General features: G+C 49.6%; 1 protein-coding gene across 1 annotated transcript; it reads left to right on the plus strand.

Moving 5' to 3' along the window:
• Positions 1–422: 422 nt before the first annotated feature.
• lta4h (leukotriene A4 hydrolase) lies at positions 423–8,727 on the plus strand. Its single transcript, XM_053344058.1, has 19 exons — positions 423–666; positions 2,139–2,269; positions 2,344–2,464; positions 2,918–2,986; positions 3,485–3,589; positions 4,049–4,101; positions 4,185–4,257; positions 4,420–4,560; positions 4,744–4,767; positions 4,876–4,946; positions 6,146–6,257; positions 6,373–6,517; positions 7,042–7,145; positions 7,501–7,571; positions 7,641–7,695; positions 7,794–7,889; positions 7,993–8,075; positions 8,145–8,249; positions 8,412–8,727. Exons 1-19 carry the CDS (start codon positions 517–519, stop codon positions 8,548–8,550), a joined length of 1,848 nt encoding a protein of 615 aa, XP_053200033.1. The 5' UTR covers positions 423–516; the 3' UTR covers positions 8,551–8,727.
• Positions 8,728–14,807: the final 6,080 nt, after the last annotated feature.

The following is a 14,807-nucleotide window of genomic DNA, read 5'->3' on the forward strand; positions in this document are numbered from 1 at the left end:
TCTGATTAATAATCTCCCTAACCCTAACCGTCCTCATCCTCAGGAAACGTCTACACACTAATGTTGTTTTATGTGTTTTATAATAAACCCTTAAAATAAAGAAACTGTTCAATATGAGCTGCAGAGAAAGCCCTCGCTACTAAACTGGTTGTTTCTATTATTTTATATTCAGATTATCTATCTAACCCTAACCCTATCCAGTGCTGCTCTTTCATTTTATTTTTTTACTTTTATATGTAACTTTATAAAAAGCCATTGTAAACATTTTGTGCCACAATGTATTTAGTTAAATAATAATAAATAAATTATAACTATATAACTAACTATAATTATCTTTATGTTTACTATAGTTATGTTTCCGCTTCCTGTCGAAGTTAAAATAAAAGCCTGTTTTGTGCTGTGAGTGTTTTATTGTGAAAGTCCCAGTAGCGGACGTGTTAGCAGCGTGTTCCGGTATATAACCGGGCGGCGGAGCGTCGGTGAGTCAGTGTGTCGGTGCTTAACGGAAACATCAACATGTCTGAAGACCCGTGCTCCTTCTCCTCGTTCACCAGGTGTGTCACGAGACACCTCAACCTCAACCTGCACGTGGACTTCGACAGGCGCGTGCTGAGCGGGCGCGTGGCGCTGACGGTGGAGGCTCTCGAGGACCGGTTCACTTCTCTGGTAACGTTACCGGGAACCGGGGCTGCTAGCCTGCAGCTACCGGACTGAAGCTCCGTTAAAACCAATCAGTGTGACGTCATTAAAACAACCGAGAAATAGTTAAATGGCAGAGCTCGGTTTATTTTTATTAGTATTATTATTATTATTATTATTATTATTATTATTATTATTATTATTATTATTATTAGTAGTAGTAGTATTAATAGTTATTATATTTATTAATTATATTTATTATTATTGTTATTATGTATTATTAATATATATTTTAATATTATATTATATTATGTGTATTATTATTAATATATTGTTATTGTAGTAAGTTTAAAGGTTGATGAGGAACTTTAAAGAGTTTTTAAGGTGATCAGATTTATGATGGTTGGACTTACTAACCCTAACCCTTGGACTCATTATCATCATATCACCTTAGATTATATCATGTTATATAATTATATTATATTATATTATATTAACAATATAATATAATATAATAATGTCATTAATATTATATTACATTATTAATATAATACAAGATCATGTCTTCCAACCTCAGCTGGTTATAAAACATTTAATTAATTTATTGGATTATTTATCAGATCAGTGTGTTATAGTGTGTGTGTATATATGTGTGTGTGTGTGTGTGTGTTAGTGTGTGTGTGTGTGTGTTATAGTGTGTGTGTATATATGTGTGTGTGTGTGTGTGTGTTAGTGTGTGTGTGTGGGTGTTATAGTGTGTGTGTGTGTGTGTGTGTTATAGTGTGTGTGTTTGTTATAGTGTGTGTGTGTGTGTGTGTTATAGTGTGTGTGTGAGTGTGTTATAGTGTGTGTGTGAGTGTGTTATAGTGTGTGTGTGTGTGTGTGTTATAGTGTGTGTGTGAGTGTGTTATAGTGTGTGTGTGTGTGTTATAGTGTGTGTGTGTGTTATAGAGTGTGTGTGTTATAGTGTGTGTGTGAGTGTGTTATAGTGTGTGTGTGTGTTATAGAGTGTGTGTGTTATAGTGTGTGTTATAGTGTGTGTGTGTTATAGTGTGTGTGTGAGTGTGTTATAGTGTGTGTGTGTGTTATAGTGTGTGTTATAGTGTGTGTGTGTGTTATAGAGTGTGTGTGTGTTATAGAGTGTGTTATAGTGTGTGTGTGTGTTATAGTGTGTGTGTGTGTTATAGAGTGTGTGTGAGTGTGTTATAGTGTGTGTGTGTGTTATAGTGTGTGTGTGTGTTATAGAGTGTGTGTGAGTGTGTTATAGTGTGTGTGTGTGTTATAGTGTGTGTTATAGTGTGTGTGTGTGTTATAGTGTGTGTGTGTGTTATAGAGTGTGTGTGTTATAGTGTGTGTGTGTGTTATAGAGTGTGTGTGTGAGTGTGTGTGTGTGTGTGTGTTATAGTGTGTGTGTGTGTGTGTGTGTGCGTGTTGTGCGAGTGTGTGAGAGTGTGAGAGAGAGGACAGAGGTCAGAGGTCACAGTGTGGTGTACCTGCAGGTTTTGGACACCAGGGATTTGAAGATCGTTTCCGTGACGACCAACGGGCAGGCGGCCAAGTTTACGATGGGCCCTAAACACAGCTTCAAAGGGACTCCGCTGGAGGTCACGCTGCCCTTTGACCTCTCCAGGTGAGCTCACCTGTCTGTGTTTCTTCTTCTACTGCTGTAAAACTCCCACTGATCACTGTGTGTGGACCAATCAGAGGCCAGCATGTGATCGTGGAGGTGGCCTATGAGACGTCTCCGGTTGCCACGGCGATGCAGTGGCTCTCACCGGAGCAGACCGCCGGCAAGACCAAACCATACCTGTTCACCCAGTGCCAGGTAAGCTGCTCCTCCTCCTGCTGCTGCTCCTCCTCCTCTTCCTCCTGCTGCTGCTCCTCCTCCTCCTGCTGCTGCTCCTCCTCCTCCTCCTCCTCCTCCTGCTGCTGCTCCTCCTCCTCCTCCTCCTGCTGCTCCTCCTCCTCCTCTTCCTCCTGCTGCTCCTCCTCCTCCTCCTCTTCCTCCTGCTCCTCCTCATTCTCCTCCTCCTGCTCCTCTTCCTCCTGCTCCTCTTCCTCCTCTTGCTCCTCCTCTTCCTCCTCCTCCTCCTGCTGCTCCTCCTCTTCCTCCTCCTCCTCCTGCTGCTCCTCCTCCTCCTGCTCCTCCTCCCGCTGCTCCTCCTCCCGCTGCTCCTCCTCCTCCTCCTGCTCCTCCTCCTGCTGCTCCTCCTCCTCCTCCTCCTCCTCCTCCTCCTCCTCCTCCTCCACTCACCTGTCAGTGTTTCTGTGTTTTCAGGCTCATCACTGCAGGAGTCTGATTCCCTGTCAGGACAGTCCATCAGTGAAGATGTCTTACTACGCTCAGGTACTACACACACACACAAACACACACACACTCACACACTAACACACACACACACACACACACACTAACATACACACTAACATACACACACACACACACTCACACACACACACACACACACACTCACACACTAACACACACACACACACACACACACACACACACACACACACACACTAACATACACACTAACATACACACACACAGTAACTAACACACACACACACACACACACACACAGTACCACACACACACACACACAAACAGTAACACACACAGTAACACACACACACACACACACACACACAGGACTACAGGACTTCACCTGTAGAGTCCAGCAGAACAACATCAACCGTGTGTGTGTGTAATGTCTGTGTTACTGTGTGTAATGTGTGTGTGTGTGTTACTGTGTGTGTGTGTGTGTGTGGGGGTGTGTGTAATGTGTGTGTGTGTGTGTGTGTGGGGGGGGGGGTGTGTGTAATGTGTGTGTGTGTGTAGGTGTCTGTCCCTAAGGACCTGGTGGCGGTGATGAGTGCCGTGCGTGATGGGCAGCACCAGGACCCTCAGGATGCGACCCGGGTCGTCTACCGCTTCAGGCAGCCGGTCAGTTCTTCTTCTACTGTTTTATACCTGCAGCCGGTCAGTTCTTCTTCTACTGTTTTATACCTGCTGCCAGGTGTCAGTTCTTCTTCTACTGTTTTTATACCTGCTGCCAGGTGTCAGTTCTTCTTCTACTGTTTTATACCTGCTGCCAGGTGTCAGTTCTTCTTCTACTGGTTTTATACCTGCTGCCAGGTGTCAGTTCTTCTTCTACTGTTTTTATACCTGCTGCCAGGTGTCAGTTCTTCTTCTACTGGTTTTATACCTGCTGCCAGGTGTCAGTTCTTCTTCTACTGTTTTTATACCTGCTGCCAGGTGTCAGTTCTTCTTCTACTGTTTTATACCTGCTGCCAGGTGTCAGTTCTTCTTCTACTGTTTTTATACCTGCTGCCAGGTGTCAGTTCTTCTTCTACTGTTTTATACCTGCTGCCAGCTGACCCCTGACCTCTGACCTGTCCTCAGGTGGCCATGCCGTCCTACCTGATAGCCATCGTGGTGGGAGCTCTGGAGAGCAGGTACAGTGTCACTCACCTGTCTGCTGATGTCATCACATTACCTTCAGCAGGTAACCGTGTTCTGTGCTCTGATTGGTCGACAGGGAGATCGGGCCGAGGTCCAGGGTCTGGTCTGAGAAGGAGCTCGTAGATAAAGCCGCGTTTGAGTTCTCAGAGGTGAGTCGCACTGAACTGGACAGGTGAGCTCACCTGTGTGATGCAGACACTACAGGTGTGTTACTTCCTGTGTGTTACTTCCTGTGTGTTACTCCCCGTGTGTTACTCCCTGTGTGTGACTTCCTGTGTGTGACTTCCTGTGTGTTACTTCCTGTGTGACAGACGGAGGCCATGCTGAAGACCGCGGAGGAGCTGGCGGGTCCGTACGTCTGGGGTCAGTACGACATCCTGGTTCTGCCTCCATCGTTCCCCTACGGAGGGATGGAGAACCCCTGCCTCACCTTCGCCACGCCCACACTGCTGGTACACACACACACACACACACACTGCTGGTACACACACACACACACACACACACACACACACACACACACACACACACACTGCTGGTACACACACACAGAGACACACACACACACACACACACAGAGGAAGTCTTTAACGGTCACATGACCTCTGATCAGCTGTTTCCTGTCTCTGTTTCAGGCTGGAGACCGGTCTCTGTCCAACGTGAGTCACATGATAGATTCTATCAGCTGTTGTCATGGAAACGTGTCACATGATTGATTCTGTTAGCTGTTGTCATGGAAACGTGTTGATGTGTTGTTCCTTCGTCAGGTGATCGCTCACGAGATCTCTCACAGCTGGACGGGGAACCTGGTCACCAACAAGACCTGGGAGCACTTCTGGTGAGTCACACCTGGAACACCTTTTCACACCTGGAACACCTGCTCACACCTGTAACACCTGCTCACACCTGCTCACACCTGCTCACACCTGTAACACCTGCTCACACCTGCTCACACCTGTAACACCTGCTCACACCTGTAACACCTGCTCACACCTGGAACACCTGCTCACACCCGTAACACCTGCTCACACCTGGAACACCTGTAACACCTGCTCACACCTGTAACACCTGCTCACACCTGCTCACATCTGTATCACCTGATCACACCTGCTCACACCTGTAACACCTGCTCACATCTGTATCACCTGATCACACCTGCTCACACCTGTAACACCTGCTCACACCTGCTCACATCTGTAACATCTGCTCACACCTGCTCACATCTGTATCACCTGATCACACCTGCTCACACCTGTAACACCTGCTCACACCTGTAACACCTGTAACACCTGCTCACACCTGTAACACCTGTAACACCTGTAACATCTGCTCACACCTGCTCACATCTGTATCGCCTGCTCACACCTGTAACACCTGCTCACACCTGTAACACCTGCTCACACCTGCTCACACCTGTAACACCTGCTCACACCTGTAACACCTGCTCACACCTGCAACACCTGCTCACACCTGTAACACCTGCTCACACCTGCTCACACCTGTAACACCTGCTCACACCTGCTCACACCTGCTCACACCTGCTCACACCTGTAACACCTGCTCACACCTGCTCACACCTGCTCACACCTGCTCACACCTGTAACACCTGCTCACACCTGCTCACACCTGTAACACCTGCTCACACCTGCTCACACCTGTAACACCTGCTCACACCTGTAACACCTGCTCACACCTGTAACACCTGCTCACACCTGCTCACACCTGTAACACCTGCTCACACCTGCAACACCTGCTCACACCTGTAACACCTGCTCACACCTGCTCACACCTGTAACACCTGCTCACACCTGCTCACACCTGCTCACACCTGCTCACACCTGCTCACACCTGTAACACCTGCTCACACCTGCTCACACCTGCTCACACCTGCTCACACCTGTAACACCTGCTCACACCTGCTCACACCTGTAACACCTGCTCACACCTGCTCACACCTGCTCACACCTGCTCACACCTGTAACACCTGCTCACACCTGTAACACCTGCTCGTGTGTGTGTGTGTGTGTGTGTGTGCAGGTTGAACGAGGGCCACACCGTGTACCTGGAGAGGATGATCGGCAGGCGTATGGAGAGCGAACAGTTCAGACAGTTTAAGGCGATGGGGGGCTGGAAGGACCTGCAGGACTCGGTACGGTCAGGAGAGGCTCTGATTGGCTGTCTCACCTGTCAGTCACACGTTGAGAGGCTCTGATTGGCTGTTTCCTCTCACCTCTGATTGGCTGTTTCTTCTCACCTGTCCTCAGGTGAACACGTTTGGAGCCAACAACCCTCTAACGAACCTGGTCCCCAGTCTGCAGGACGTGGACCCTGATGACGCCTTCTCCTCGGTCCCCTATGAGAAGGGCTTCGCTCTGCTCTACCACCTGGAGGAGCTGCTGGGGGGGCCAGGTAACACCTGTCCTTACCTGTCCTTACCTGTCCTTCTGTCCACCTGTCCTTACCTGTCCTTACCTGTCCTTACCTGTCCTTCTGTCCACCTGTCCTTACCTGTCCACCTTTCCTTACCTGTCCACCTTTCCTTACCTGTCCTTACCTGTCCACCTTTCCTTACCTGTCCTTACCTGTCCTTACCTGTCCACCTGTCCTTACCTGTCCTTACCTGTCCTTACCTGTCCTTACCTGTCCTTACCTGTCCTCCTGTCCACCTTTCCTTACCTGTCCACCTGTCCTTACCTGTCCTCCTGTCCACCTGTCCTTACCTGTCCTCCTGTCCACCTTTCCTTACCTGTCCACCTGTCCTTACCTGTCCTCCTGTCCACCTGTCCTTACCTGTCCTTACCTGTCCATCTGTCCTTACCTGTCCTTACCTGTCCACCTGTCCTTACCTGTCCACCTGTCCTTACCTGTCCTCCTGTCCACCTTTCCTTACCTGTCCACCTGTCCTTACCTGTCCACCTGTCTGTCTCCTGCAGAGGTCTTCATGGGATTCGTCAAATCCTACATCCAGATGTTCGCCTACAGCAGCGTCACCACAGACCAGTGGAAGGACTACCTGTTCACCTACTTCAAAGACAAGGTGAGACACACCTGGACGGACTCAGGTGAGACACACCTGGACAAGGACTCAGGTGAGACACACCTGGACACACCTGGACAAGGACTCAGGTGAGACACACCTGGACAGGGACTCAGGTGAGACTCAGGTGAGACCCACCTGGACAAGGACTCAGGTGAGACACACCTAGACACGGACTCAGGTGAGACACACCTGGACAAGGACTCAGGTGAGACACACCTGGACACGGACTCAGGTGAGACTCAGGTGAGACCCACCTGGACACGGACTCAGGTGAGACCCACCTGGACAAGGACTCAGAGGTTGTAAAATGGAGCCAGCTGATTGGTTGTAACTGATCCGGTTTGTGTATCAGGTGGAGATCCTGAACCAGGTGGACTGGACCGGCTGGATGTCGACTCCCGGGATGCCCCCCGTCAAGCCTCAGTGAGTCCACATCAGGTACCAGTCCTGGTCTCACACCGGACCGGTTCTGACCTCTGTGTTGTGTTCCAGGTACGACACGACGATGGCCGACGCCTGCATCGCGCTGTGTCTCAGGTGGACCAAGGTAAGACCAGGACCACCTGGAAGTCCACCCGTCACACTGACCTCAGACCGGTTCACAGACCAGAACCATGTTAACCTGGACCTTCTGTCCCCCCTCAGGCCAAAGACCAGGATCTGAGCAGCTTCAAGGACTCTGATGTGAAGACGCTGTCCTCCCACCAGCTCATCGAGTTCCTGTCCCTCCTGCTGCAAGAGGTAAGACCACAGTCCTTTACAGTCCTCCACAGTCCACCACAGTCCTCCACAGTCCACCACAGTCCACCACAGTTCACTTCAGTAACAGCTGGTTCTCCTGCAGGACCCGCTCCCGCTGACTCACGTGAAGCGGATGCAGGAAGTCTACAATCTGAACTCCTACATGAACGCGGAGATCCGCTTCAGGTAAGAGTTGTGCCTTAGGCCCCGCCCCTCCCGTCAGGCCTCCTGTGATTGGCTGTTGTCTCTGTGCAGGTGGCTGCGGCTGTGTGTGCGGTCCAAATGGGAGGATGCGGTTGCCATGGCGCTGAAGATGGCAACGGAACAGGGTCGGATGAAGTTCACCAGACCGCTCTTCAGGTACCCAACTTCGTTTAGGGTTTAGCTTCTGGTAATGATCCAGTTGGTGATTGGTTATTGGGTTAGGGTTAGGGTCAGGGACTCTGATACCTAAAGGGTCAGGGTTAGGGACTAGGGTCAGGGTCAGGGTCTCTTACTGATCCAGGTCTCTGTGTGTTTCAGAGAGGTTTATAACTTCGAGAAGTATCGAGAGGAAGCGCTCCGAGTGTTTGTGGCCCACCGAGCAGAGATGCACCCGGTCACTGCTGGACTGACGGCCAAAGACCTGAAGGTGGACTCCACTCAGACCCCCAGCCTGTAGACCAGGACGCAGACCCCCAGCCTGTAGACCAGGACGCAGAGACCGGTCTGAAGAGCTGTACGAATCAAAGCGGTTTCAGAACAACGATGATTTTATAAAGAAATAAAATGTTTGAAGTAACAAAACGTGTTCAACGTTTCTTCAGAGTGAAATAAACGAGTTCCTCAGTTTGCAGAAGTTCTGTTGAGTCCATTTGTCTTCTCTGTCCTCCACACTGTGTCCTCCACACTGTGTCCTAACCCTATACTGTCCTCCACACTGTGTCCTAACCCGACTCTGTCCTCCACACTGTCCTCCACACTGTGTCCTAACCCGACTCTGTCCTCCACACTGTGTCCTAACCCGACTCTGTCCTCCACACTGTGTCCTAACACTATACTGTTCTCCACACTGTGTCCTAACCCGACTCTGTCCTCCACACTGTGTCCTAACCCTATACTGTCCTCCACACTGTGTCCTAACACGACTCTGTCCTCCACACTGTGTCCTAACCCGACTCTGTCCTCCACACTGTGTCCTAACACTATACTGTTCTCCACACTGTGTCCTAACCCGACTCTGTCCTCCACACTGTGTCCTAACCCTATACTGTCCTCCACACTGTGTCCTAACCCTACTCTGTCCTCCACACTGTGTCCTAACCTGACTCTGTCCTCCACACTGTGTCCTAACCCTATACTGTCCTCCACACTGTGTCCTCCACACTGTGTCCTAACCCGACTCTGTCCTCCACACTGTGTCCTAACCCGACTCTGTCCTCCACACTGTGTCCTAACCCGACTCTGTCCTCCACACTCTGTCCTCCACACTGTCCTAACCCTAACCCGACTCTGTCCTCCACACTGTGTCCTAACCCGACTCTGTCCTCCACACTGTGTCCTAACCCTACTCTGTCCTCCACACTGTGTCCTAACCCGACTCTGTCCTCCACACTGTGTCCTAGCCCGACTCTGTCCTCCACACTGTGTCCTAACCCGACTCTGTTCTCCACACTGTGTCCTAACCCTACTCTGTCCTCCACACTGTCCTAACCCTATACTGTCCTCCACACTGTCCTAACCCTACACTGTTCTCCACACTGTGTCCTAACCCTATACTGTTCTCCACACTGTGTCCTAACCCTATACTGTCCTCCACACTGTGTCCTAACCCTACTCTGTCCTCCACACTGTGTCCAAACCCTTCTCTGTCCACACTGTGTCCTAACCCTACTCTGTCCTCCAAACTGTGTCCTAACCCGACTCTGTTCTCCAAACTGTGTCCTAACCCTACTCTGTCCTCCACACTGTGTCCTAACCCTACTCTGTCCTCCACACTGTGTCCTAACCCAACTCTGTTCTCCACACTGTCCTAACCCTACTCTGTCCTCCACACTGTGTCCTAACCCGACTCTGTCCTCCACACTGTGTCCTAACCCTACTCTGTCCTCCACACTGTGTCCTAACCCTATACTGTCCTCCACACTGTGTCCTAACCCTACTCTGTCTACACTGTGTCCTAACCCTACTCTGTCCTCCACACTGTGTCCTCCACACTGTGTCCTAACCCGACTCTGTCCTCCACACTGTGTCCTAACCCTACTCTGTCCTCCACACTGTGTCCTAACCCAACTCTGTCCACACTGTGTCCTCCACACTGTGTCCTAACCCGACTCTGTCCTCCACACTGTGTCCTAACCCTACTCTGTCCTCCACACTGTGTCCTAACCCAACTCTGTCCACACTGTGTCCTCCACACTGTGTCCTAACCCTACACTGTCCTCCACACTGTGTCCTAACCCTATACTGTCCTCCACACTGTGTCCTAACCGTACTGTCCTCCACACTGTGTCCTAACCCTACTCTGTCCACACTGTGTCCTAACCCTACTCTGTCCTCCACACTGTGTCCTAACCCGACTCTGTTCTCCACACTGTGTCCTAACCCGACTCTGTCCTCCACACTGTGTCCTAGCCCGACTCTGTCCTCCACACTGTGTCCTAACCCGACTCTGTTCTCCACACTGTGTCCTAACCCTACTCTGTCCTCCACACTGTGTCCTAACCCTACTCTGTCCTCCACACTGTCCTAACCCTATACTGTCCTCCACACTGTCCTAACCCTACACTGTTCTCCACACTGTGTCCTAACCCTATACTGTTCTCCACACTGTGTCCTAACCCTATACTGTCCTCCACACTGTGTCCTAACCCTACTCTGTCCTCCACACTGTGTCCAAACCCTACTCTGTCCACACTGTGTCCTAACCCTACTCTGTCCTCCAAACTGTGTCCTAACCCGACTCTGTTCTCCACACTGTGTCCTAACCCTACTCTGTCCTCCACACTGTGTCCTCCACACTGTGTCCTAACCCGACTCTGTTCTCCACACTGTGTCCTAACCCGACTCTGTCCTCCACACTGTGTCCTAACCCTATACTGTCCTCCACACTGTGTCCTAACCCGACTCTGTTCTACACACTGTGTCCTAACCCTACTCTGTCCTCCACACTGTGTCCTAACCCTACTCTGTCCTCCACACTGTGTCCTAACCCAACTCTGTTCTCCACACTGTCCTAACCCTACTCTGTCCTCCACACTGTGTCCTAACCCGACTCTGTCCTCCACACTGTGTCCTAACCCTACTCTGTCCTCCACACTGTGTCCTAACCCTATACTGTCCTCCACACTGTGTCCTAACCCTACTCTGTCTACACTGTGTCCTAACCCTACTCTGTCCTCCACACTGTGTCCTCCACACTGTGTCCTAACCCTATACTGTCCTCCACACTGTGTCCTAACCCTACTGTCCTCCACACTGTGTCCTAACCCTACTCTGTCCACACTGTGTCCTAACCCTACTCTGTCCTCCACACTGTGTCCTCCACACTGTGTCCTAACCCGACTCTGTTCTCCACACTGTGTCCTAACCCTACTCTGTCCTCCACACTGTGTCCTAACCCGACTCTGTCCTCCACACTGTGTCCTCCACACTGTGTCCTAACCCGACTCTGTCCTCCACACTGTGTCCTCCACACTGTGTCCTAACCCGACTCTGTTCTCCACACTGTGTCCTAACCCTACTCTGTCCACACTGTGTCCTAACCCGACTCTGTCCTCCACACTGTGTCCTAACCCTACTCTGTCCTCCACACTGTGTCCTAACCCGACTCTGTTCTCCACACTGTGTCCTAACCCGACTCTGTCCTCCACACTGTGTCCTAACCCGACTCTGTCCTCCACACTGTGTCCTAACCCTATACTGTTCTCCACAGCGTGGGACAGCAAAGTGTTGCTCAGTCAGTTTGCAGAAGTTCTGCTGCAATAATTCAACAAGCAGCACGGAGCAACAGGAAGAGACAGGAAGCTTTCTGATGTTGTGAAACAGAAACAAGAAGACTGCTCAGGTGAACATTGTTGATGAATGTTACTGTTCAAGTAAGTTACCTTATAAAGTAACTAGTTACCTTGTGAGAACAGTAATAGATTACTTTAGCATCATCACACAGCCTGAAGTCTGAAGCATCATGTTTAAATCTTTACACTAACAGCAGGAATCACACACAGTAACACACAGACACACACACATCTACACTCAGACACACACACACACTCATTCTAAATAATGGGATTAATAATGTCCCTTCTGAGCTGCCGTACAGGTAAGCAGTGATAGAGCCGGGGTTAAAGGTCGCTACAGGAACAGCTTACTGTTACATCAAAAAGTAATCAGATTACTCGCTACAGACTGAAACTCAGGACACATTTAATCTGTATAGAAACAGACAGTTAGTCCCTCGGGTGCGCATGTGGTGGGTCTGCTGTGTGCATGACATGACCCTGACCCTGGTTCACATCTTTGCTGCATGTCTCACACACACACTCCTGTTCTAACGGGGGGAGGTGGTAGGACCAATAGCAGCACAACCAGGGAGCAGTTTTAAATTATCTTTATTTTATAGTCCACAAGGTCAGAGAACAGGTATCTGGCAGGATGTGGGGGGGGGGCAGCAGGGCTCAGGGTCACTGAACACACAGCTGGCAGCAGGTGAGATCAGGCCAGTAGGGTTAACCCTGACCCGGACCCTGACCCTAACAGACATGACCCTGACCCTGACCCTGACCCTAACCCTGACCCTAACAGACATGACCCTGACCCTAACAGACATGACCCTGACCCTAACAGACATGACCCTGACCCTAACAGACATGACCCTGACCCTGACCCTGACCCTAACAGACATGACCCTGACCCTGACCCTAACAGACATGACCCTGACCCTGACCCTAACAGACATGACCCTAACAGACATGACCCTGACCCTAACAGACATGACCCTAACAGACATAACCCTGACCCTAACAGACATGACCCTGACCCTAACAGACATGACCCTGACCCTAACCCTGACCCTGACCAAGCTGAAGGTTCTGGGCTCTGCTGACAGGATAGAAGCCGGAGGAACACACAGGAACAGGCGATACTCGAGGTGAGGGACAGAAGGCTGGAGCGTTTACCGGGGAAGACACGAGGAGAGGAAGTCAAAAGCAAGCAGCATGGAAACCAGGGACTCAGTCTGTGAATCAGAGCTGGAGGGTCTGACATGAAGCAGAGAGAGAGCGGACAACATATAGAGGCTGAATACAGACGAGCTGCAGCTGAGAGTCCAGGTGAACTGAGTTAATGATGAAGAGGCTCATTATCAGAACAGACTGTCCCTGTGTCTGTGCCTGATGTTAGTCCCTGAAAGCCTTTTAGTCATATTGGGTTGCTCTGATTTGTCTTTGACTCTTCCCTCTACATCACCTTCATGTTCGGTCATTGATAGAAACGTCTGTCTCCGTTCTTTAAGAAATGACTGAATGACAGTTTCCTGTTTGTATCTTGAAGAAATTTGGTATACTTTGTCTGATTGCTAGTTTCTTAAAGTGTGGGACACATTAGGAAGAAGTGTCTCACTGGGACCTGATTGAACTGGACTGATCTGCCCCAGGTTCCTCCACCTCTCTGTCTCAGTCACACCGAGTCTGCTCCTGACGCTCTGTCCACTGTGAGCCGGCAGCGTGTTGGTTTCTAACCCTAAACCACATTACCCACACTGTCCTCCACACTGTGTCCTAACCCGACTCTGTCCTCCACACTGTGTCCTAACCCGACTCTGTCCTCCACACTGTGTCCTAACCCTACTCTGTCCTCCACACTGTGTCCTAACCCTACTCTGTCCTCCACACTGTGTCCTAACCCGACTCTGTCCTCCACACTGTGTCCTAACCCTACTCTGTCCTCCACACTGTGTCCTAACCCGACTCTGTCCTCCACACTGTGTCCTAACCCTATACTGTCCTCCACACTGTGTCCTAACCCAACTCTGTCCTCCACACTGTGTCCTAACCCGACTCTGTCCTCCACACTGTGGGACAGCAAAGTGTTGCTCAGTCAGTTTGCAGAAGTTCTGCTGCAATAATTCACTAAACAGCACGAAGCAACAGGAAGAGACAAGAAGAGACACAAAGAGACACGAAGAGACACAAAGAGACAGGAAGAGACAAGAAGAGACAGGAAGAGACAGGAAGAGACAAGAAGAGACAAGAAGAGACAGGAAGAGACAAGAAGAGACAAGAAGAGACAGGAAGAGACACAAAGAGACAAGAAGAGACAAGAAGAGACGGGAAACTTTGTGATGTGAAACAGAAACTATTCACTGAACTTCAAACTGACTTTTTAAAGGGTCTGGGTCAGGATTCGGGTCAGGGTTCGGGCCTGGGTCTGGGTCAGGGTTCGGGTTGAAACATAATTATTACTGTTTTCTTCTTTGCATCTTTAAATCCTTCATGACACAATAAACGAGTTCCTGAGTCTGTTCTGCAATAACTCAGCGAGCATGAAGCAACATGAAGCAACATGAAGTAACACGAACAGACGGGAAACTCTGACGTTGGGAAACAAACTATTTACACAACAGTCCTCGGGTCCTTAGGCAAGACACTTCACTTGTTCCCGTTGCTATGGCAACGGTGTATGAGCGGTTAGTTTCCCTCTGATGAGCAGGATGGAGTCATAATGACGCTAAATAAGTTCATTTACATAACTTCAAACTGACGTAGAATATTTAATAAAGTCTGATCAGAAATCAATAAATCTATTAATCTATTCTATTCTCTATTTATCTATATCTATATCTATATCTATATATATATATATATATAGATATAGATATATATATCTCTCTATCTATCTCTGGATCTGTTTGTAGAAATGAGAAACACAAACTTCAGGTTT

This window comes from Scomber japonicus, chromosome 23 (assembly GCF_027409825.1).
Source record: "Scomber japonicus isolate fScoJap1 chromosome 23, fScoJap1.pri, whole genome shotgun sequence".
NCBI classification, from domain to species: Eukaryota; Metazoa; Chordata; class Actinopteri; order Scombriformes; family Scombridae; genus Scomber; species Scomber japonicus.

What these genes read in the sequence shown, in the direction of transcription:
- lta4h (XM_053344058.1), top strand. Translation starts at nt 517, where the DNA reads ATGTCTGAAGACCCGTGCTCCTTCTCCTCGTTCACCAGGTGTGTCACG. An exon ending in CTGCCCTTTGACCTCTCCAG is followed by an intron (nt 2,270 to 2,343) that starts GTGAGCTCACCT and finishes TGGACCAATCAG; the next exon opens with AGGCCAGCATGTGATCGTGG. An exon ending in GTGGGAGCTCTGGAGAGCAG is followed by an intron (nt 4,102 to 4,184) that starts GTACAGTGTCAC and finishes ATTGGTCGACAG; the next exon opens with GGAGATCGGGCCGAGGTCCA.